The 24581-nt window shown below is 36.3% G+C and overlaps 1 protein-coding gene across 1 annotated transcript in view; it reads left to right on the forward strand.

Moving 5' to 3' along the window:
* Positions 1–24581, forward strand: part of DNAJC1 (DnaJ heat shock protein family (Hsp40) member C1) — a 197743-nt gene that overhangs the window by 111270 nt on the left and 61892 nt on the right. The window contains exon 8 of the mRNA XM_053572108.1: positions 6155–6312. Coding sequence (XP_053428083.1) covers positions 6155–6312 — 158 coding nt within the window. The remainder of the gene's footprint in view (positions 1–6154; positions 6313–24581) is intronic.

The following is a 24581-nucleotide window of genomic DNA, read 5'->3' on the forward strand; positions in this document are numbered from 1 at the left end:
AAGGGTGGCGGGTTCAAACCCAGCCCCGGCTGAACTGCAACCGAAAAATAGCCGTGCGTTGTGGCGGGCGCCTGTAGTCCCAGCTACTCGGGAGGCTGAGGCAAGAGAATCGCTTAAGCCCAGGAGTTGGAGGTTGCTGTGAGCTGTGTGATGCCACGGCACTCTACCCAGGGCCATAAAGTGAGACTCTGTCTCTAAAAAAAAAAAATTTTCAACAATTATATATAAAATAATATTTAGGTAAACTATATAATTGTTTAAGTATATCATTGTTTAAAGCAGACTTCTGTTAAGAAGGAAGAGTTAAGATGACAGGATTACATGTTAAGGTTGACTGATGTGTATGTTAGGAAGTGGGGTAGGCTAATGAAACTCTAAATATGATTTTTACGTAATTGTTATTTTTAGTAAGATTGGTACATAAAGATTTTCTTTTCTTTTCCTTCTTTTTAGACAGAGTCTCACTTTGTCACCCTTGGTAGAGTGCTGTGGCATCATAGCTCACAGCAATCCCAAACTCCTAGGCTCAAGTGATTCTCTTGCCTCTGCTTCCCAAGTAGCTGGGACTATAGGCACCCATTACAACACCGGCTATTTTTAGAAACAGGGTCTTGCTTTGGCTTAGGCTGGTCTCAAACCTGTGAGCTCAGGCAGTCCACCTACCTCGGTCTCTAAAATTGATACATAAACATTTTCTAAACCTCTTCAGACTAGTAACAAGAAGAAAAAATTATATTTATAACAAAAGAAAAAATGTCCAACCCAGAACTTATCTTTAGAGGCAACGTGAATACATTGCATGTCTATGGTTGCTCTAATAGACACAGCTTATCATTTTTATGTAGTTTCTGTATTGAACCATATAATTGTTATAATTGTGGCATATGTATTAGAATTCTCTACAAGTAACGATTCAATATATATTACTACCCCTTTGAAAATAGGAGTTAAACTTGAAGTATTACAAGCAAAAGTTTCTTTTGAAGTTTATAACTGTTTTTCCGAAATTGTTGAAAGATTTTTGTTCGGCCTAAGAGTTTGATAACAATCTCAGATTTAATGATCTTTTTTTATTTTGTTATTATCTAATGAAAAAGAATATGTAAAAATCACAAATTTTAAAATATGTCAATATCTGAAAATAAAGGTATGTAGTCTTCTAAAATGTTTGAAAATTCATCAGTAGTTTATCCATTATCGAAACTAAGAAAGAATGGAATAAATACCAAAAAGCATATTAAAATCAATGCAATAGGCCCTGAGTAATAGACTATATTATCTCTAATTTTTTTTTTTTTTTTTTGGTTTTTTTTTGGCCAGGGCTGGGTTAGAACCCTCCACCTCCGGCATATGGGACCAGCGCCCTACCCCTTGAGCCACAGGCGCCGCCCTATCTCTAATTTTTTTTACGTCAGTGGTATATTTAGAAAAGATGATGGTATCAACATTGAGAATGTTAAAGAACAATCACATTCACTATTAACAATATCAGAAACTGTCATGAATTTTTTAATGTAATCTCTAAGGGTTACATGTAAAGAATCTTTTAATTAAATTTGTTAACTTCATTAAGGTATTCTGCATTGTATACTTTAGAATTGATACATAAAGGCCCCAAACCCTCCAGTGTGCATTTCATTTGCACCTATCCTTCTTAATTTTAAAGGCCATTGTTGTAATACTGAGTTCATAATAACATTTCCATCTACTTAATTGAGTAAATGCATCTCATTGTAGATTAGCAATAGCTATTTTATGCTGCTTGTTTTTCATGACCTAATTGCGAATCTGCCCTCATGTCTGTCTGTTTTACTGCTTAGATTGTACAGTTATCTCTGAGGGCTGCCCTAGCATTACTTGGAGCAGGGTGTGGTAGTCTGATTAATAGGGTATATAGTGTGTAGAAAAGTGTGAAAAGGGTAAATCCTTAAGAGTAAATGTCTTTCTGGGAAGTCTTACGCAAAAAACTTGTTGAGATCTATTTGGGAAATTTGGGGCACTTGTTTATTATCAGTATTATGGGTTAGTGTTAAATAATTTGAATATTTATAAATAATAGACTTTCCGAGGATAGTGATATTTTTACACAGTCTCTAATTTTTAAATTTTATTCTCAATAAATACAATTAAGTTCTATATACGGAGATAGCCCATATCATGAATGGAAAAAAAAATAATGTCTGACTTACTTTATAAAGAATTATTTGTAAAGATCACAATCTAAATAGACAAAAGGGGATACAAGTAAAACTTAATACTTCATCCCCTTGTCTATACCTTATATGATTTTAAAATAAAACAAAATCAAAACTGTGCTGCAAAGTATTCCTTTTTAATCTGAAGAAATAATATTTCCTGAGGTTAGTGATATTTTTCTTGTGTTGTGGTCCCTGTTGCATGCCCCAGTGATGGACCTAAAGAGGAGCACCATGGGGACACATAGTAGGGAAAGTGGAGCAGAGAGGGCAGAATATGGCAGGGTAAGAAAATACTCACCTTCTTTAAGGTAAGGGAAGACTGATTTTCTAGAAAACTCAGGACCACGAACAAAGAAGATGCTCATTTGTAAGTTGATTTCAGGGCTTAGTGGGAAAAAGGAGATTGGGAAAGAGTAGCTCCAATTAGGTTAAAATGTTTGCCTGTGGTAATATAGGGTGCTCATGGATGGGCGAGTGCTGCTTGAGATAACTCATGAAAAGCTATATGCACAAATAACCAGTCACTAGCACTAGTATATTTGGAAACATGACCTATTAGAAACCCTGTACCTTAACTTATGAAATGTATTACAAAACCTAATAGGAGGCTCGGCTCCTATAGCTCAAGCAGCTAACACACCAGCCACATAAACAGAACTGGTGGGTTCAAATCTAGCCCGGGCCTGCCAAACAACAATGACTACAACCAAAAGAAAAAAAAAAATAGACGGGCATTGTAGTGGACACCTGTAATCCCAGTTACTTGGGAGGCTGAGGCAAGAGAATCACTTAAGCCCAAGAGTTGAGGGTTCCTGTGAGCCGTGACACCACAGCACTCTACCCAGGGCGATAGCTTGAGACTTTATCTCAAAAAAAAAAAAAAAAAAAAACCTAATAGGTGTCCTAGTCCCAAAAGCATTTATATGCGGGCACAGAATATCTAAAGAATATAGTATTTCATTCCAGGTACTTTGCTCTAATAACAATGGATGTATGAATTCCTCAAATCATACAGGTCAATATAGATTTATAATTTCCTTAATATTTCAAATCTATGAGTGGTGCCTGTGGCTCAGTGAGTAGGGCACCCGCCCCATATAGCAATGGTGGCGGGTTTGAACCCGGCCCCAGCCAAATTGTAACAACAACAACAACAACAAAAAAAAAATAACCGGGCAAGCCTAGGAGCTGGAGGTTGCTGTGAGCTGTGATGTCATGGCACTCTACCCAGGCACTCTACTCTGTCTCTTTAAAAAAAAAAAAATCTATGCTATACATATATAAATGTAATGTATTGTTTTCCCACTGAAATGATTTAAAAAATTTTTTATCCAATTGAATAAATAAACGTTTATGACTATAAATTAGTCAAATTTCCAATAAAATTTTACCTATTAATTTAGAAATGAGTTACTATTTGATATTATAGTTTATATAAATTAATATATTTGGCTTTGTGCCCATAGCTCAGTAGGTAGGGCGCCAGCCATATACAGCGAGGCTGGCAGGTTTGAGCCTGGCCCAGGCCTACTAAAAAAACAACATTGACAACTACAACAAAAATAGCCAGGCATTGTAGTGGGTACCTGTAGTCCCAGCTACTTAAGCCCAAGAGTTGGAGGTTGCTGTGAGCTGTGACACCATGGCACTCTACCCAAGGAGACATAGTAAGACTCTGTCTCAACAAATAGTGATAATAATAATAAACAAATATATTTGCTTATAAGCTCCATGCAGCCAGGTTTTTGTGTATCTTGTTTATAGCTATACCCCCAGAACCTAGGACAAGGCCGTGTGTTTAGTAGGCGCTCATTAAATATATTGTGAATTAATTAATGGATGCATTTAGATAGGCAGTAAGATACCTGTCACTATGCTGAGTAGCATCAGTGTTCCACAGCTCTCAGTAAGCCTCATGATCTTGAGGATAAGCAGCTAATACTCTACAGTGAACTGTGTTACCAGACGATTTTGCCCAATTGTACGCTAATGTAAGTGTTGTGAGCATGTTTAAGTTAGTCTAGACTAAGCTATGATACTCAGTAGGTTAGGTATATTAAATGCATTTTCAGTTTAACAATAGTACTTCAACTTATCATGATGAGTTTATCAGAATGGAACCTCATTGTAAGTTGAGGAGCATCTGTATTTATAAATTCTCTGTCTCTTCTATGAATTTGACTATTATGCCAATATCATATTGATTTTATTACATTGGCATGATAGTACATTCAAACACACATATACGCAGGGTAGTGAAGATAATACCATTTATTGAGAGCCAATATATATGTATTTTTTACAGGTGAGAAAACAGACACTGTTCTTTTTTTATTTTTATTTTTGAGAGAGAGTCTTACTTTGCTGCCCTTGGTAGAGTGCCGTGGCATCACAGGTCATAGCAACCTCAAACTCTTGGGCATAAGCAGTTCTCTTGCCTCAGTCTCCCAGTAGCTGGGACTACAGGTGCCTCCACAACACCCAGCTATTTTCTTTATTGTTCTTGTTGTTGCAGTTGTCATTGTTGTTTTAGTAGGCCCAGGCCAGCCAGCACCCTACCCACTGAGCTATGGGTGCCGCCAACAGACACTATTCTCAGTTTTACTTGCCCAATATTATATGTATAACTAAGTAGGATTAAAAAATTTAATCAAAGCCCTTTCCACTGTGCCAAAATGAAATGTTTGATGAAAAGTACTTTGAAAACAAAGATATTTACAAACTGGTGATGGTTATTTATGATCATCATCTCAATAGCAGCATCTCTGAATTTTATTTAAAAACAATGTAATGGTTAATGTACAATAAAACTTGCGCTAGTTATTTAAAACAGAGCAATTCTATTTTCATGAGAGAACAACATTCATATCCAATGTCTGCTAATAAAAGTTTGCAATGCAAGAATTACTGCAAAAAGTTTGGATACTGCCTTCAAATTCCAAAAGCAAGGTATACCTCATTGAGCCTCAGTTACTTCTCTGCTCACAACTCTCCAACTGCATCCATCTTGCGATCAAATTGAAAAATCTTTTCTACAATCACTGTTGATCTCAACTCCCACCATCCTCTGCTTCTCTCCAACTCACCTTTCCTCTGCAGGCTTAGTAGTCTCCCTGAGGGTCTGTGAACTCACTAAGCAGACTCCTGTCTCAGGGCCTTTATGCTTTTGCACCATATGCCTGTACTGCTCTTTCCTACATCCCCAAGAACCACAGAATTGCTTCCTCACTTTCATCTGTTCTCTGCCTAAATGTTATCTTTTGTGTGTGTGTGTGTGTGTGTGTGTGTCAGAAAGATCTTCCCTAATCATTCTGTATAAATACACATACATAGAAGAGAGAAGTTCGCCCCATCCTCACTCACATACACTGTATTTCCTATGACCTGTTTTATGCTTCCTTATTCTTGATGAGAATAGAGACTTTGTTTTATTCTTTTATAGCCGAGCCTCAGGAGCTAAAAGAATGCTTGACTTACATTGACATTCAAATATTTGGTGATTGAAATAATAAACGAATGAATTAGTAACATGTAGTACCCACCTGACAAGTTGGTTAATAAAATTAAGTGTTGGCTCCATGCCTACAGCCACATATACCTGAGCTGGTGGGTTCTAATCCAGCCCGGGCCCACCAAACAACAATGGCAGCTGCAACCAAAAAATAGCCAGGCGTTGTGGCAGGCGCCTGTAGTCCCAGCTACTTGGGAGGCAGAGGCAGGAGAATCGCTTAAGTCGGAGAGTTTGAGGTTGCTGTGAGCTGTGACGCCACGGCACTCTACCTAGGGTGACAGCTTGAGGCTCTCTCAAAAAAAAGAGTTGACGACATGTAAAGTACCTTGCACATAAAGAAAACAAAAGTATTATTTCAAGTTACGGCCTACGAATAAAATGTTAGAAATACTTTTTTATTCTTAACAAATCTCAATAATTGGTTCTTTAAAACATTTTTTTTTAGAACAGAAGAAATTTAAAAAACCAAAACCTGAATTTCCTGTATACACAACTTTAGAAAATACATATGTTCACTCCTACGATCATGGAGCTTCCATTGAAGAAATTGAGGAACAAGTGGATGATTGGCTAGAAAACAGGAACAGAACACAGAAAAAACAGGTAAGCAAACTTTTTATAAGTTGTTTTGAGTAAAACAGAAAAATATATAAAGTACAGGCAGATCTTGCTTTATTGTGCTTCACAAATATTATGTATTTTACAAATTGAAGTTTTGTGGCAACACGTGGTTGAATTAAGTCTTTGGGTGACATTTTCCAACAGCATGTGATCACTTTGTGTCTCTATGTAATATTTTGTTAATTATCTGATAATTTCAAACTTAATGATTAAGCTGAGTGAGGAAAGCTGACATAAGATGAAAAGTGAGGCCTCTTCTGCCAAACAGCAAAGTTGTAACGGCAAAGGAAATAGTCTCGAAGGAAACTGAAAGTGCTCCTCCAGTGAATACATGAGTGATGTGGAAACAAAACAGACTTATTGCTGATACAGAGAAGTTTGAATGGTCTGGATACAATTTTCAAACCAGGCAGAATATTCCCTTATGCCAAAGCTTAATCCAAAGCAAGCCCTAACTTTCTTTAATTCTATAAAGACTGAGAGAGGTGAGGAAGTGGCAGAAGAAAAGCTGGAAGCTAGCAGAGGTGGGTTCATGATGTTAAGGAAAGAAACCATCTCTGTGACATAAAGTGAAAGGTGAAACAGTAAGTGTTGATGGAGGAGCTGCAGTAAGTTATCAAGATCTAGCTAAGATAATTAACAAAGGTGGCTACACTAAACAACAGATTTTCACTGTAGGTGAAACAGCCTTCTCTTGGAACAGGATGTCATCTACAACTTTAGTCATAGCTAGAGAGGAGAAGTCAAGGCCTGGCTTCAAAGTCTCAAAGGACAGGCTGACTCTCTTATTAGGGGATAATGCAGCTGGTGACTTAAAGTTGAAGCCAGTACTCATTTAGCATTCCAAAAATCCTAGGACCCTAAAGGGTTATGCCACATATTCTCTGCCTGTGCTCAATAAATGAAACAACAAAGCCTGCATACCAGCACATCTGTTTATAACATGGTTTACAGAGTATTTACACATAATGTTGAAACCTGCTGCTCAGAATAAAAAGATTCCTTTGACAATGTTATTGTTCACAATCTACCTGGTCACCCAAGAGCCCTGATGGAGATGTACAGGAGACATGTTGTTTTCATGCCTGCTAACACAACATCCCTTCTCTATCCCAGGGATCAATGAGTCAGTTCAACTTCCAAGTATTATTATTTAAGAAACTTTCGGGAGACTCCTGTGGCTCAAAGGGGTAAGGCGCCAGCCCCAGATGCCGGAGGTGGCCGGTTCAAACCCAGCCTCGAACAAAAAGCTGCAAAAAAAAAAAGAAACTTTCATAATCTGTAGCTTTTATAGAGAGTGATTCCTCTGATGGATCTTAACAAAGTAAATTCATAACCTTCTGGAAAGGATTCACCCTTCTAAATGCTATTAAGATCATTCATGATTCACGAAGGTGAGAAGGTCAAAATCAACATTAATAGGAGTTTAGAAGTAGGTGAAATCAACCCTCACAGTTGACTTTGAGGGCTTCAAGATTTCAGTGCAAGAAGAAACTATAGGTGTAGTGGCGATAGCAATAGAACTAAAATTAGAAGTGGAGCCTGAAGATGCAACTGAATTGCTGTACTCTTGTGATCAAACCTGAATGGATGAGGGAATGAGGATTTCCTTATTACAGATGAGCAAACAACATTTTTTTTTATTTTTTATTTTTTTTTTTTTGAGACAGAGTCTCATTTGTTGCCCTCAGTAGAGTGCCATGGCATCATAGCTTATAACAACCTCAAACTCTTGGGCTCAACTGATCCTCTTGCTTCTGCCTTCCAAGTAGCAGGGCCTGCAGGGACCTGCCACAGAGCTCAGCTGTTTTTAGAGATGGGGTCTCACTCTTGCTCAGGCTGGTCTCAAACTCCTGAGCTCAAGCAGTCCACCTGCCTTGACTTCCCAGAGTGCTAAGATTACAGGCATGAACAGCCATGCCTGGCCTCAAAATGATTTCTTGAGATGGAATCATCTCTTAGTGATACTGTGAATATTATTGAATTGACAACCAAGGATTTAAAAACATATAATAAAACAGTGGCAGAGTTTGATTGAGAGAATTGACTACAATTTTGAAGGAAGTTCTGTGGCTAAAATGCTGTCAAATAGCATCACACGCTACAGTGAAGTCTTTCATGAAAGGAAGAGTCCATTGATGCCATGGACTTTATTGCGTTATGTTAAGAAATTGCCATAGCCACCCTAACCTCAGCAACCACCATCAGTTGGTAGCCAGGAGCATCGAATCAAGACCCTCTACCAGCAAAAAGATTTGCTCAGTTGATTTTTTTCATTTTTTAAAGCAATAAAGTATTTTGAAATCAAGGCATGTATGTTATTTTACACATAATGCTATTACACCCTTAATAGCCTATTACAGTGTAGTCACAACTTTTATATGCACTAGTGACCAATTTGTGTGACTCACTTTATTACAATATTCATTTTATCATGGTGGACTAGAACCAAAACTGCAGTATCTTAAGAGATGCATATATAGGTGCTCAATTAACTATCACCAGGTGAACTCTGTTGCTAAGATTAAGACTAGAACATTGCCAATGGCCGGAATCCTTCCCTGTGCTTTCTCCTGGCTACTACCTTCCCTTTCCTCCATGAAAAGAGTGACTTGTTCTGACTTGTAACATCAAAGGTAGTTTGCCTGCTTTTTGTGGAGTTTATAAGTAGAATTATTTCTTATGTACTCCTTTGTGTCTGATATTCTCTATTCAATTTTATATTTTAGAGATTTATACATGATTGCATATAGCAATATTTTTTATTTTCATTATTATATAATAGTTATTTATAAATATAGCATAATTTACTGTGGTTGGAGAGGTGTGATATTTCCAGTTTAGATCTATAATAATTATGTAGAACTTCACTTGACTTCTGTATAACAATCTTATATCCAGCAATCTTGCTTAAATTTCCTTTTTAAGTCTAATGATTTCTGTGTTTATTATTTATTTTTTTTTGTTCTTTATAGAACCTCCAATACAATGTAGAACATAAATGGTGACAAGTGTCCTTATTTCATTGCTAATCTTGAAGCAAGCTTTCAACATGAAAATTATTTCATTATTGAAATTATTTATTAAGCTTTTATCATTTCACTATTAAATATCTATGCTACAGCTTTTTGTAACTTTTTTTCTAATTACACTTCACAGAACATAAAATTTATCATGTGAAAGTTCACACTTCATTGGTTTTTACTATGTTTTAACTATGTTTGCGTTACCTCAAATTTGAAAATATATTCATCACACACACCCCCAAAAGAATGTGTACCTATGAGTAGTTAGTTCTAGGTCTCTGCTTTCCACTCCCCTGACAACCACTAGCCTATTTCTATCGATTTTTCTATTCTGAACATCTGATGTATTTGTAATCATACAATATGTGGCCTTTTATGTTTCTCTTCTTTAATTTAACAATGTTTTCAAGGCTCATTGATGTTGTAGCATGTAACAGTACTTCATTTGTTTTTATGGCTAAATAATATTCCATTGTATGGGTGTATTGTATATTATTTTATCATCAGCTAAAGGACATATGATTTGATTTAGCTTTTTGGCTATGATAAATAAGGGTGCTATGAACATTCTCATGTAAGTCTGTGTGGACATCTAGCATCTTAATTTATATCAATCTAGTTAGAGTTAATGCAAATTTAGTTTCAGTAGTATACAAAAATTTTGCTTCTGTATAGCTCTGTTCCTCACATGCCTGTTGTTACTATTATTTATTACTGTCATAAATTAAATCTTTATATATTACATGCTCATCAGCCTAGATTTATAATTTTTGGTTTATGCAGTTGTATTTTGATTAAGATAAAAGGAATTACAAATGAAAAATGCCTATATACTGTCCTTTATGTTTACCTATGTAGATATATTGCCTGATGTTTATTTTTTCATGTGGAGTTGAGTTACTGTTTAGTTTTTTTCATTTTATCCTGAGTGACTCATTTTAGTATTTGTTGTAGGGAGGGCATACTAGTTTAGTGATGAGCTGTCTTCCGTCCCCGTCCCCCGCCCCACCTCCCACTCACCCCCACCCCCACCCCCGGATGTCTTGATTTCTCCTTCACTTCAAAGAATAGTTTTTGCTAGGTATAATCTCTTTCTTTCACCACTTTGATTATATGATTGTACTACCAACTAGCCTTCATCATTTCTGATTAGAAATAGCTGATAATCTCACTGAGGATTCCTTGTAGATTATTATTTACTTCTCCTTTGTGACTTTCAAAATTCTTTGTTTTTAGCTTTTGACAGTTTGATTATGGTCTAGATAGGGATCTATTTGAGTTTATCCTGCTTGGAGTTCATTGAGCTTCAAATTTTGAAAGTTTTGATTATTTCTTTAAATATTCCTTCCTCTTCTCTCCCTGTCTCCCCTCTCTCCTCATTCCTTCCCCCACCTCTGACACTTCCATTATGTATATGTGGATAATGATCTGCTTGAGGGGTCCCACAAGTCTCTGAGAATTTGTTCATTTTTCTTTATTCCATTTTCTTTCTATTCCTCACACCTGATAATTCCTGAAAATTTCAATGAATTTACGCATTTACCAAGTTACTGCACTTTTCAATTCTAGAATTTCTATTTTGCTCCTTTTAGCAATTTTAATCTATTGATTTCTTACTTTGGTAACCAGTTGTTCTCATATTTTCATTTAATCCCAGTAATGGGATTATTGGATCTAATGGTAGATCTACTTTTAGTACTTTCAGAAATGTCCATACTGTTTTCCATAGAGGTTATTCTAATTTACATTCCCACCAAAATGTATAAACGTTCCCTTTTTACCACATCCATGTCAACATCTATTTTTTTTTTAGTTTTTAGTAACAGCCATTCTGACTGTATAAAGTGGTATCTCACTGTGGTTTTAATTTGCATTTCCCTGATAATTAGTGATATTGAACTTTTTTTTATGTTTCTTGGCCATTTGTATATCTTCTTTTCAAAAGTGTTTGTGTCATTTTCCCACTTTTTAATAGGGTAATTTGATTTTTTCTTGCTGATTTGTTGGAGTTCATCATAGATTCCAGATATTAGTTCTTTGTCAGATGTATAGTTTGTGAATATTTTCTCCCATTCAGTAGGTTGTCTGTTTACTCTCTTGCTTACTTCCTTTGCTGTGCAGAAGTTTTTTGGTTAAGTCCCATTTATTTATTTTTGGTTTTGTGCATTTGTTTTTGGGTCTTAGTCATACATTCTGTGCCTAGGTCAGTGTTGAGAATAGTTTTTCCTAGATTTTCTTGTAGAATTTTTGAGGCGTGAGGTCTTTAATCCATATTGAGTTAATTTTTTTTTATGATGAGAGTTAGGGATCTAGTTTCATGTGCCTGTATGTGGCTGTCCAGGTTCCCAGCACCATTTATTAAATAGGGTGTCCTTTCAAATCCAGTGCGTGTTTTGTCAAAGATCAGTTGGTTGTACGTATATGGCTTGATTTCTGACTTCTCTGTTCTGCTGCATTCAACTTTGTGCTTGCTTTTATACCAATACCATGATGTTTTGGTTACTATTGCCTTATAGTATAATTTGAAGTCACGTAATGTGATACCTCCAGATTTGTTCTTTTTGCTTAAGATTGCCTTGACTGTATGTGTTCTTTTTGCCTCCATATGAATTTTAGAATTATTTTTTCTAATTCTGAGGAAAAATTATGTTGGTATTTTGATAGGAACTGTATTGGATCTGTAGATTTCTTGATCTACAGATCCAATACAGCTACATGATCATTTTGACAACATTGATTTTTCTAATCCATCAGCATGGGATATTTTCCATTTTTTTTGTGTGTCCTCTGTGATTTCTTTCATCAGTTTTTTGTAGTTGTACCTTTTGGAGTTTAAATCTGTCATGTTAATATTTGGGGTTTTTTTCTTTTTACTTTTGTCTTTTGCCCTTTGTACTTTTTCTCTCTTATATTTTGACTTTTCTAGAATTGACTGATTACTTTTTTTTTTTTTTTTGGTAGAGACAGTCTTACTCTATCGCCCTCGGTACAGTTCCATGGCACCACACTGCTCACAGCAACCTCCAATTCCTGGGCTTTGGCGATTCTCTTGCCTCAGCCTCCTCAGTAGCTGGGACTACAGGCCCCCGCCACAACGCCCAGCTATTTTTTTTCTGTTGTTGCAATTTGACCGGGGGCCGGGTTTGAATCTGCCACCCTCTGTATATGGGGCTGGAGCCCTATTCACTGAGCCACCGGCACCTCCCTGATTACTTTTTAATATTTCTTTCTTTCTTCATGTTCTAAGTTTTTCTCACTTTTATTATATTTTGTATTAACATTTTTTATACTCCATCTCTCTTGTTTAACAGCTTTATTTTTGATATATAAATGATATCAAATGAACTATACATATTTAAAGTGTACTATTTCAAGCATTTTGACATATACCTATGATTGTGTTATTAGAACCAAGATATTGAATATTTATCTCTGTCCCACAAGTTTTCTTATTCCCCTTTGTAACCCATTATTTTCAGTCCTCCACCTGTATCTAGGCAACCACTGATATGCTTTCTATTGCTGTAGATTAGTTTGCTTGAGCTTGCATATTATGTATATGGTATCATATAGTGTATTCTCTATTTTTCTGACTTCTTTTACTAAACAAAAGTTTGAAATTTATCCATGTTTATTCATATATCAGTACTTAATTCTTTTTAGTGGTAAACAGTAGTCTATTGTGTATGCATAAATACATTCTTTAAATCTACTCACCAGTTGATGGACATTTGGTTTGTTCTAAATAAATCTACTGTAAAGATTCATGTGCAGGTCTTTATGTGGACTTTCATTTCATTTGCTCTCATTTTTCTTGGGTAAATGCCATATAGTAGAATGCGTGGAATGTGTAATAAAAATAGTCTAAATATTTAATGCCAAACTGTTTTTCAAAGTACTTGTTTATTTTTTCATTCCCATCAACAATGTATAAGAGTTGCAGTTGCTTCACATCCTGGCCTACGCTTGTATCATCATTCTCTTTAAATTTAGCCCACATTAATAGACAAGGGGGGTATCTCATTTTGATTCTGATTTTCAGTTCTCTGATGATAAATAATACTGAGCATCTTTTCATGTGTTTATTTACCATTTGAATATCTTCTTTTATGAAGTATCTGTTGAAGTTTGTTGCCCAGTTTGTCTTATTACTAAGTTTTAAAGTTCTTTTTACATTTTAGATGAAAGTTTTATGTTACCTGTGTGTTTTACAATACATGGCTTGCATTTTCTTTTGGTAAAAGTATCTTTTGAACAGCAAGTTTTAATAGGTGTTCGGTTTATTTAATTTTTTTTCTTTTGTACTAAGTCCTTTTTTATGTCCTAATTAGGATATCTTTGATAAACCCTAAGTCACTAAGATTTTCTTCTGTCCTTCAAGAACTTTTACAGTTTTGTTAGTACATTTAGGTCTAAGATCAATTTCAGGTTCTTTTGCATATAGTGGAATACAAGGGTCAAAATTCATACTTTTCTTACATGTGACTATTCAGTATTCTAGTGCCATTCGTTGAATTATCATGGTAGCTTATTTCAAAATCATTTGACCACCTATACATTGGTTTTTTTCTGGGCTTTATACTGTTCTATTAATCTGTATGTCTACATTTATACCAATACCAATATTGTCCAAATTACTTTAGCTATTCTATTTGGAATTATCTGCATTTCTATATAATATTTACAAATCAGGTTGTCGTTTTCTACAAATATTTTACTGGCAGTTTGACGGTAATTGCAATGGGGGAATTGCATCAGTTTGGGTAGAATTGGCGTGTTAACAATATTGAGTCTTCTGATTCATGAAAGTAGTATATCTTTCATTCCATTTTAGGTCTTTAATTTCTCTCAGGAATATCTTTTGTTAAATTTATATCTAAATACTTTCTATTTTTATACTGTTACAAATGGTATTTTAAATTTAATTTTTTTTTAGAGACAGAGTCTTACTTTGTCACCCTCAGTAGAGTGCCATGGCGTCATAGCTAACAGCAACCTCCAACTCCTGGGCTTAGGCGATTCCCTTGCCTCAGCCTCCTGAGTAGCTGGAACCACAGGCACCCGCCACAATGCCTGGCTATTTTTTGTTGCAGTTTGGCCAGGGCCAGGTTTGAACCTGCCACCCTCAGTATATGGGGCCTGTGCCCTACTCACTGAGCCATAGGCACTGCCCTAAATTTAAATTTAAATTTTTTTTTTTTTTTTTGTTGAGACAGAGTCTCACTTTATCGCCCTTGGTAGAGTGCCATGGCATCACAGCTCACAATAACCTCCAGCTCTCGGGCTTAGGCAATTCTCTTGCCTCAGCCTCAGGGCCAGGTTTGAACCCACCACCCTTGGTATATGGGGCCGGCACCCTACTCGCTGAGCCACAGGCGCCTCCCTAAATTTCTTAATTTTTTGCTAAAACGTAGAAATATAAAAAAAGAAATTCAATTGATTTTTGTATACTCACCTTTTATCCTACAACTTTACTGCACTTAGTTATTACTACTAGTTGCTTTTTTTGTAGTTTCCTTGGGATTTTCTATGTGGATAATTATGTTGCATGCAAATAGAGATGGGTTCATTTCTTCCTTTCCAGTTTTTTTGAGTGCTTGTGTGTGTGTGTGTGTGTGTGTAGAGAGAGAGAGAGAGAGAAAAACAGATGTATTTTTGATTGGATAGCCCTCTAAATCATGGTTTATTTGAAGTGGTAAGAGAAGACATCTTTGTCTAATTCTTGATGTCAAGAAAGTATTTAGTCTTTCACCACCAATTATGATGTTAACTCTAGGCTTTTAACAGATGCTCTTAATCAAGATGAGGAAAATCCCTTCTATTTCTAGTTTGGTGAGAGTTTTTTGTTTTGTTAACATGAATGATTTTTTTATCGTGTTCAATTTTTGTCATTTTTTTCCCTATATCTACCCTGTTTCCCCAAAAATAAGACATCCTCCGAAAATAAGACCTACTTACAGGAAAGATAAGATGTCCCCTGAAAATAAGACCTAGCGCATCTTTGGGAGCACACCTTAAAATAAGACACTGTCTTATTTTCAGGGAAACAGGGTAATAGGATGATTATAAAGTCTTTCTCTTTTATCTATTGATAGAGTGGATTATATTGATAGATTTTTAAATGTTAAAACTGCAATTAATTCTTGGGATAAACTTCATTTGGTCATTACATGTTATCATTTTCATATATTGTTAATTTAGTGTGCAAATATTCTTTTTAATATTTCTTTTTTTTTTTTTTTAATCAGGTTTTCTTTTTTGTTTTTTTAAAGGGTTCCACACCTTTATTTATTTATTTTTGTTTTTTGGCCGGGGCTGGGTTTGAACCCACCACCTCCGGCATATGGGACCGGCGCCCTACTCCTTGAGCCACAGGCACCACCCTCTTTTTAATATTTCTTATGTGAGCTTTGATGGTTTGTGTCTTGGAAGGGGTTTAACCATTTCATTTAAATTGTTGAATGTACTGGCATGAGTTGTTTCAAATATCCCCTTATTATTTTAATATCTGTAGAATTTGTGGTGATGTTTCCTCTTTTATTTCTGGTATTGTTAATTTGTCTTTTTTTTTTTTTTTTAATTTGGCCGGGGCTGGGTTTGAACTCGCCACCTCCGGCATATGGGACCGGCGCCCTACCCGCTGAGCCACAGGCACCGCCCCTGATATTGTTAATTTGTATTGTCTCTGTTTCATTTCTGGTCAGGCTCTCTAGAGATACATCTATGTTACTAATTTTTAAAAATTGTCTTTTAGGGCCCAATGCAGTGGTTCATGCCTATGAATCTAGCACTCTAGGAGGCCAAGGTAGAGGATCCCTTGAACTCAGGGGTCTGAGACCACCTGAGCAAGAGTGAGATCCTATCTCTACTAAAAATAGAAAAAAATTAGCCAGGCATTGTGGCGGGCACTAGTAGTCCTAGCCACTCAGGGAGGCTGAGACAGGAGCACAGCTTGAACCCAGGAGTTTGAGTTTGCTGTGAGCTAGGCCTATGCCACTGCACTCTTGACTGGGGAAATAGAGTGAAACTGTCTCAAAAAGAAAGAAAGAAAGAAAAAAAATCAGCTTTTGCTTTCATTGATTTTCTTTGGGTATATCATTGATTTCTGCTCTCATATTGTTTCCTGACTTCTACTTAATTTAAATTTAACTTGCTTTTCTTTTTTCCAGTTTAAGCTAGATTAGATCATTGATTTGAAACCTTCTTTCTTTTCAAAGTGTTAATAATAATAATTTTCCTTTTTGGGGGGGGCGTGGGGGAGACAGAGTATCACTTTGTCACCCTTGATAGAGTGCCATAGTGTTATAGCTCACAGCAACCTCAAACTCTTGGGCTTACTTGATTCTCTTGCCTCAGCCTCCCAAGTAGCTGGGACTACAGGCGTCTGCCACAACACCTATTTTTAGAGATAGAGTCTTGCTCTGGCTCAGGCTGGTTTCGAATAGTCCACCCACCTCGGCCTCCCCAGTGCTGGGATTATAAGTGTGAGCCATTATGCCCAGCCTGTAGTTTACCTTTTATGTATTTATAAGATTTTTATCATGTTTTAGCTATATCCCACAAATTTTAATAACATTTTCATTTTGATTCAAATTAAAACATTCTAATTTCCTTTGTGATTTCTTTGACTCATGTTTGTTTCGTTATTTTTGTATTGTTTGGGGTTTTTTTATAGAGACAGTCTCTCACTTTATCACCCTCAGTAGAGTGCCGTGGCATCACACAGCTCACAGCAACCTCCAACTCCTGGGCTTAAGCGATTCTCTTGCCTCAGCCTCCTGAGTAGCTGGGACTACAGGCACCCGCTACAATGCCTGGCTATTTTTTTGTTGCAGTTCGGCCAGGGCTGGGTTTGAACCCGCCACCCTCAGCATATGGGGCAGCGCCCTACCCACTGACCCACAGGCGCCGCCCTCATGTTTTCTTTTTTATAGATGGTATTTTACATATATCTTTCTCATAGTGCCTCTTATTTGCATATAGTTTTTATTATCATTTAAATGTTAATGGTTTTTTGGCTCAGTGCCGGTAGTTCAGTGGCTGGGGTGCCAGCCACATACACTGGAGGTGGTGAGTTCAAATCCAGCCAGGGTCTGCCAAACCACAACAACTACAACCAAAAAATAGCTGCGCATTGTGGCTGGCTCCTGTAGTCCCAGCTACTCGAGAGGCTGAGGCAAGAGACTTGCTTAAGCCCAAGAATTTGAGGTTGCTGTGAACTGTGATGCCATGGCACTCTACTGGGGACGACAAAGTGAGACTATCTCAAAAATATTAATGGTTTTTGAAATTTTAGATGAAATATAAATTGATTTGTGTTTAGTATTATTACTGATATTTTCAGGTTTAAATTTATCATCTTAGTGTTTGCTTTCTCTTTGTCCTTATTTTGTATTCATTGCTATTTCCTCTCTTCCTTTTGGATTAATTAATTTTTGGTATTGTACTTCTCTATCTTGATGTACGTTATTTTATTTTACTTTTATTTTATTTCATTTTATTTTTAAAAACAGTCTCACTTGGTCACCTTCAGTAGAATGCTATGGCATCATAGCTCACAGCAACTTCAAATTCTTGGGCTCACGCTATCCTCTCGCCTCAGCTTCCCAAGTAGCTGGGACTACAGGCACCTGCCACAACGCCTGGCTTGTTGTAGAGATGGGGTCTCCCTCTTACTCAGGCTGGTCTTGAACTTCTGAGCTCAGGCAGTCCACCCACCTTGGCCTCCCAGAGTGTTGTGATTACAGGTGTGAGCCACTGCACCTGGTCCTACTTTATTTTTAGCGGGGCATCTATTGTAGTTTTATATGAATTTCTTTCCACTTCCTAGATAATGCAATGATCTTAGACTCTTTACTTAATCTGTTTTCCTCCTGCCTTTTGTGTTAGTGGTTGAATTACATACCCCCAACATTCATGTTGAAGTCCTAACCCTCATTACTTCAGAAGGTGGCCTTATTTAGAAATAGGATTATTATAGATGTAATTAAATGAGGTCATATGGGAGTTTTTATCTGTAGAACTGTGTGGTTGAACAGCATTTGCTTTCCTAGATTCCTTTGTTTTAATGCCTTTATTTTTTTCACTAAAATTTTTATCTATGGTTTGTGCGGTTGAACTTACCGTAGAAATGTACACACGTTTGCCTCTTAGTATTTGTTAAACTGATCAAGTGCTCAATTTATTTTGGTTACTTCTGCTGAGAAAGGCTAATGGGGGAGTGGGAAACAAAATACTAGACTTTTTTGTTGTTGTTGTTTTGTTTTTTCATTCCTCATCTTATTTTTTTTTATTTTATTATTAAATCATAGCTGTGTACATTAATGCGATCATGGGGCACCATACACTGGTTTTATAGACCATTTGACATATTTTCATCACACTGGTTAACATAGCCTTCCTGGCATTTTCTTAGTTATTGTGTTAAGACATTTATATTCTACATTTACTAAGTTTCACGTGTACCCTTGTAAGATGCACCATAGGTGTAAGCCCACCAATCACCCTCCCTCCGCCCATACTACTAGACTTTTAAAGTTGGGAAATCTAAATTCTAGTTTTAACATCATTATTTGTTATCTGTGTGATCTGGGTTTTAGTTTTCTCATCATTTAACACCTTACAACAAGTGTGAAATTATCTGCTTTTTTTTTTTTTACCTTGGAGATAAGAAGATATATGTTTAAAAACCTTTTATAAACTGAGAAAACCTAAAACAAAGTTTTCCTCTTATTCTATCCTTGTTTTGGATCTGCTGTAATTTTCAAAGTGTTCATCTATATTTAAATTTTTCTTTTGTCCTTTTCATTAGTATAAACCAAATGAAGATAAGTATATATCCCAGTTATCGTCTCTGCTCTTTGTACTAAGAAGTTGACTCTCCAGGAATTCCTCTGTTAGTCTCCTCAACTAGTTTTTGTTTTGTTCAATATTTTTACTGAAAACTTTTATTTTTTATTTTATTTCTTTTTATTTTTTTGAGACACAGCCTCAAGCTGTTGCCCTGGGTAGAGTGCTATGGCATCACAGCTCACAGCAACCTCCAACTCCTGGGCTCAAGCGATTCTCCTGCCTCCGCCTCCCAAGTAGCTGGGACTACAGGCGCCCGCCACAATACCCCGTTACTTTTTGGTTGCAGCCGTTGTCGTTTGGCAGGCACGGGCTGGATTCTAACCTGCCAGTTCATGTGTATGTGGCTGGCTGGTGCCTTAGCTGCTTGAGCCACAGGCGCCGAGCCATACTGGAAACTTTTAAATACCTAGTCCATGAGATCTCACAAACAAAATATTGATATAAAATGATGTCATTGAGAGATGAGCTTCTAAGAACAGATCCCCTAGATTTATGATGAGGCAGTGAATGACTATAGATAGTGCTAACTGGGTGCCTTGGCTCATGCCTGTAATCCTAGCACTCTGGGAGGCCTAGGCGGGCAGATAGCTTGAGTTCAGGAGTGAGACCAGCCTGAGCAAGAGCAAGACCCCATCATCTCAAAATAGCCAGTTGTTGTGATGAGAACCTATAGTCCCAGGTACTCGGGAGGCTGAGGCAAGAGGATCGCTTGAGCCCCATAGTTTGAGGTTGCTGTGAGGTATGATGTCATAGCACTCTACTGAGGGTGACAAAGTGAGACTCTTGTCTCAAAAAAAAAAAAAGACAGTGCTAGTATTTATGGGTGTAGCTCCTGTAGATAAATTGTACAAGGAAAATACCACAGTAGAAAATTAGCTATTCATTTTATTGATGATTCCATGTCAAACAGGAGAAAAGACAAAGATTTATATTATTAGTGAGCACCAGATACTACTGTCATACATGCTGTATATAGAATAGCTTATTTGACCTTCTCAAGAACTCTAGGTAAGAGTACTTTCTCCATATTATATCTGATGTCTTTGAATGTCAGGGGCAGTATGATATGCAGTTGCTATTTTTTAGGGCAAAAGCATTCAAATATCAATAATTTTACATGGTTCAGTGAAGTAAATTAGGCATTAATTCATCGATGGAATTTCTTAACTTTAAGCCTATAGAAGAGTCAAACCTAGGTAATTTCTGCAGAATTTTTCAGGACTTTGTCATCAGTTTCATTCCCTACAGAACTTTGTAACAATAAATGAAAGATAATAAATATTGAACTAGTAAAAATATTAGATGAATATTAGATGAAATTTGCCTGTGGCTCAGTGAGTAGGGCGCCGGCCCCATATGCCAAGGGTGGTGGGTTCAAATCCAGCCCCGGCCAAACTGCAACAAAAAAATAGCCGGGCGTTGTGGCGGGCGCCTGTGGTCCCAGCTGCTTGGGAGGCTGAGGCAGGAGAATCGCGTAAGCCCAAGAGTTAGAGGTTGCTGTGAGCTGTGTGACGCCACGGTACTCTACCAGAGGGCGGTACAGTGAGACTCTGTCTCTACAAAAAAAGAAAAAAAAAAGTTGTTTCTATTTATTTTATAATTACCTGACATTTTATGTTAGTGACAGTCTTTTTCTTTCCAGTTTTTGAAATAATGTATTTAAATTTTTTAAATCTAATAAGCAGATAACAAACAACTTTTTGTGAAAACAGGCATTTACATTCATGATTAATGAAAGTAAGGTTTTAATTTCATTGGGTAAGGGCAAAACAAATAATTTTTTACCACAAATATTATAACAAATAACCTCTTTTAAGATAAAATATTCCCTCCCTCCCCCCACCCCCAGTGACCTAGTGGTAATGTTCTGCAGTGTTTTATGTAGGAGACCTGGATTTCATTCCTGTTCTTGTTATCTTTCTCCCTGGGGCTGCAGTGAATAAAATAAGAAATAAAATCAGTATCCTACATCCTTATTGCCATGGGCTGTGCCCTTGTCAGATTTCATAAGCTAAGCTAGATGGACCTGGTTAGTATTGGGATGGAAAACCTCAAAGAAAACAGTCTGTGGAACACACATCTTCTGTGAAGCCAGCATTTCATCTTCCATGAAACCTTGTCTTACAGTTGTTACTATTACACTTTCCTCTTTACTATTTGATTGATTTGCTTGCTCTAGGAAAAGAAAATGTCTTTAAAAGTAAATGCAGTTCTAGTCATTTAAATCAATGTACTTACTTGCTAATTTATTTTTCCTTTTCAAATTTAAAAGACTGTTTAGTTCAAAAGATTTTTGGTTATATTCTTTAGAAGACAATATTCTAACTAGCAGTGGTTTTTATTGTCGAAAATCTTAATTTCTCAGAGACATACTATTTTATTTATCCTCATAAAGTATCTATTTTCTATTAGTTTTTTTTTTTTTGTTTGTTTGTTTGTTTTGAGACCTTGGTAGAGTACTGTGGCATCACAGCTCACAGCAACCTCCAACTCTTGGGCTTAAGTGATTCTCTTGCCTCAGCCTCCCAAGTAGCTGGGACTACAGGCGCCCACCACAATGCCCGGCTATTTTTTTGTTGGAATTGTCATTGCTGTTTAGCTGGCCCAGGCCGGGTTTGAACTGGCCAGTGTGCCATAAACACTGTGCTACGGGTGCCGTCCTATTTCTATTAGTTTTGATAGTGTTGTCCTTGTATTACAAATGACATAGCACATAAAATTATTTTAAAAACTCATATAAGGTAACTATGTGATATTTCAAAATTACAGTTGTTTTCTTGTTCCCATTAAAGCCTAGTTTAATCTATACACTATAATTTTAAAATTTAAAATTATGGGCGGCACCTGTGGCTCAGCGGAGTAAGGCGCCAGCCCCATATGCTGGAGGTGGTGGGTTCAAACCCAGCCCTGGCCAAAAACTACAAAAAAATAAAATAAAATAAAATAAAATTTAAAATTAGCTTCAAATGCCAATTTTTAAAATTAGATATATGTGGTTTTATTTATACGCACATAATATACAGTGTATATAATTTGGGGAAGAATGCACTTTTTTATATTCATGTTTTTTATAAGAACAGACTGGTCTACATAACGCTCTTAGAATGTGCACACACAAATACCCTTCATAAGTACTGATGGTACAAATGCATGCATGCACACATGCCTATATTCTCTAACATACTAGTTTCCTCCCTCCCTTCCTTCCTTCCTTCCAACAAAGGAACATTTTTTTTAAGAGACATTTTACATAGAACCCTAATATATGAAAGAATGAAACAAAAAAGGTGAGTTAATGCTAAAATGTGGGAGATTAAAGTCCCATATATTCAGCCTCTTCCTCACTCTGTAATGTAAGGCACCTTGGAAAAAAACTAAAGTTCCAAGAAATATGTCTTTTGTTCAATTTCATATTCATTCATATACACAAAAAATTAAGTGTTTTGGAAGAGTTTTCTATGCTTATATTAAAATGTTAGAACTAAGAACGTGGTCCTGAAAAGTATTCAACAATGATGCTTGGTGATTCTTGGTACTCCTGTGCCAAATTCTCTTGATTTTTTTAGTAGAGTAACCCCAAACCAAAATTAAGGTAGGGTCCCCAAAATTATAGCAGTCAGTTAAAGATGGATGTCATATCCCCTTTTTTTTTTTTTCTTGGTAGAGATAGAGTCTCACTTTCTTGCCCTTGGTAGAGTGCCGTGGCATCACACAGCTCACAGCCATCTCCAGCTCTTGGGCTTAGATGATTCTCTTGCCTCAGCCTCCCAAGTAGCTAGGACTACAGGCACCTGCCATAATGCCTAGCTGTTTTTTTGTTGCAGTTTTGCCAGGGCCCAGTATACCCACCACCCTTGGTATATGGGGCCAGAGCCCTACTCACTGAGCCACAGGTGCTGCCCTCATATCCTTTTTTATGAAATAAGAATGGTTATTTTTTATATTATAGAGTATTCCAGAATTGCTCTAATTTATAATCAAATACTACTTAAGATAATAGTTTTCCATATGCCATCAGTGTGATTTTTTTTTTTTTAGGGATTAATTTTTCAGTTATCTTACAGTGTTACCTGTTTTAAACCAGCCCTCTTTATCAAAATTCTAGAATACCTCCTGTGTTTGTTGGTAATTTTTTTAAAACTGGTTCTTTGGAGGGGAAAAAAGCCTTGATTTGTAGCATTTGCCAACTTCAGTGATATAATTTTTCCCACTGTGGCTAATTTCAAACTATCAACATGAAGTCACTAAACAGAGATGGGAACAGAAGCATGATAGTACCTTACAATATTTCATAGTACTCCCACCCTGCAGTTGCATTAGATGTAAATATCTCCAAAGGCATATACAATAATAAAAAGGAGTAAAATAGTTAGGAAATGAGTCATTACCTTTGTAGAGTAATTGAGTTTTGAGTCATTATTACCTTTTAGTATAATTGAGTTAATTATAAATTTATATAATTTAATTTTTAGTGATGAATTTATTTAACTGACTTGCAAAGTTCCTGAAAATGTTACAATTGACTGTCATGAGCTGCTATGTATAGGTTCTAGTCTACCATTGCTACTTCGGAAAGTTTTGCTTTTTTACCTTTAAAAAAAAAAAACTTTAGAAATCTCTAACTTCAGGGAAATATATAAAATTCCCACTGTAAGTATGATTCAACCATCCCCCAGTCTCTGTAACTACCTCTAAGATTATTCACTGTAAATAGTTATTAGATTATCTTACTGCTGCTTATCTAGGGGATTTTTAGAGGATATAAATACTAGCCTGTTTCCTGCTTTTCATCAGTTTATTCTGTCTGATTAAGTCATCTATTATATTATTCTATAGTCACTTAATCTCTTTCCTTCCTAATATTTGCCTAGCAAGTTGATTTGAAACCTGTTACAATGAGTATCTTTCCCATGTCTTAACATCAGAACCTAAAGAAATAAGATGTAGGTTTTGTTGCTAGATTTTCAACTACCTAAACTGCTTAGATCTGTTTTGTTGTTAAAATGGGTTTTCCTTTTTTAAAGCTGTTTAATGCAATTTGGTAACAGCTGAAGTCTCTAGTGATAGGTTTTAATCTGTTACCCTAGCAGTCAACTATTTCTATTCATCATTGATAGTATCAGCTTGCTACTGAATATTTTCATCATTCATCAATTTACTCTTTAAGCAAATTGTTTTTATCACATACATTGTCTAAAACATTTTTAGTACATGTGCTGCCGAAGCGAGCACTTTCTAAAACATTTTTATCTTTCCAATATAGCTTCTCTGGCAATGGCAGTATTAGATCTAGAATGTCTGCTATGACCAAAAAATAAATTTCAATTTTACCTATTAGAAAATCATATACAGTAGAACCTCTGTTGTTGCACC

The sequence above is a fragment of the Nycticebus coucang genome, chromosome 20, assembly GCF_027406575.1.
Source record: "Nycticebus coucang isolate mNycCou1 chromosome 20, mNycCou1.pri, whole genome shotgun sequence".
Lineage (NCBI taxonomy): Eukaryota > Metazoa > Chordata > Mammalia > Primates > Lorisidae > Nycticebus > Nycticebus coucang.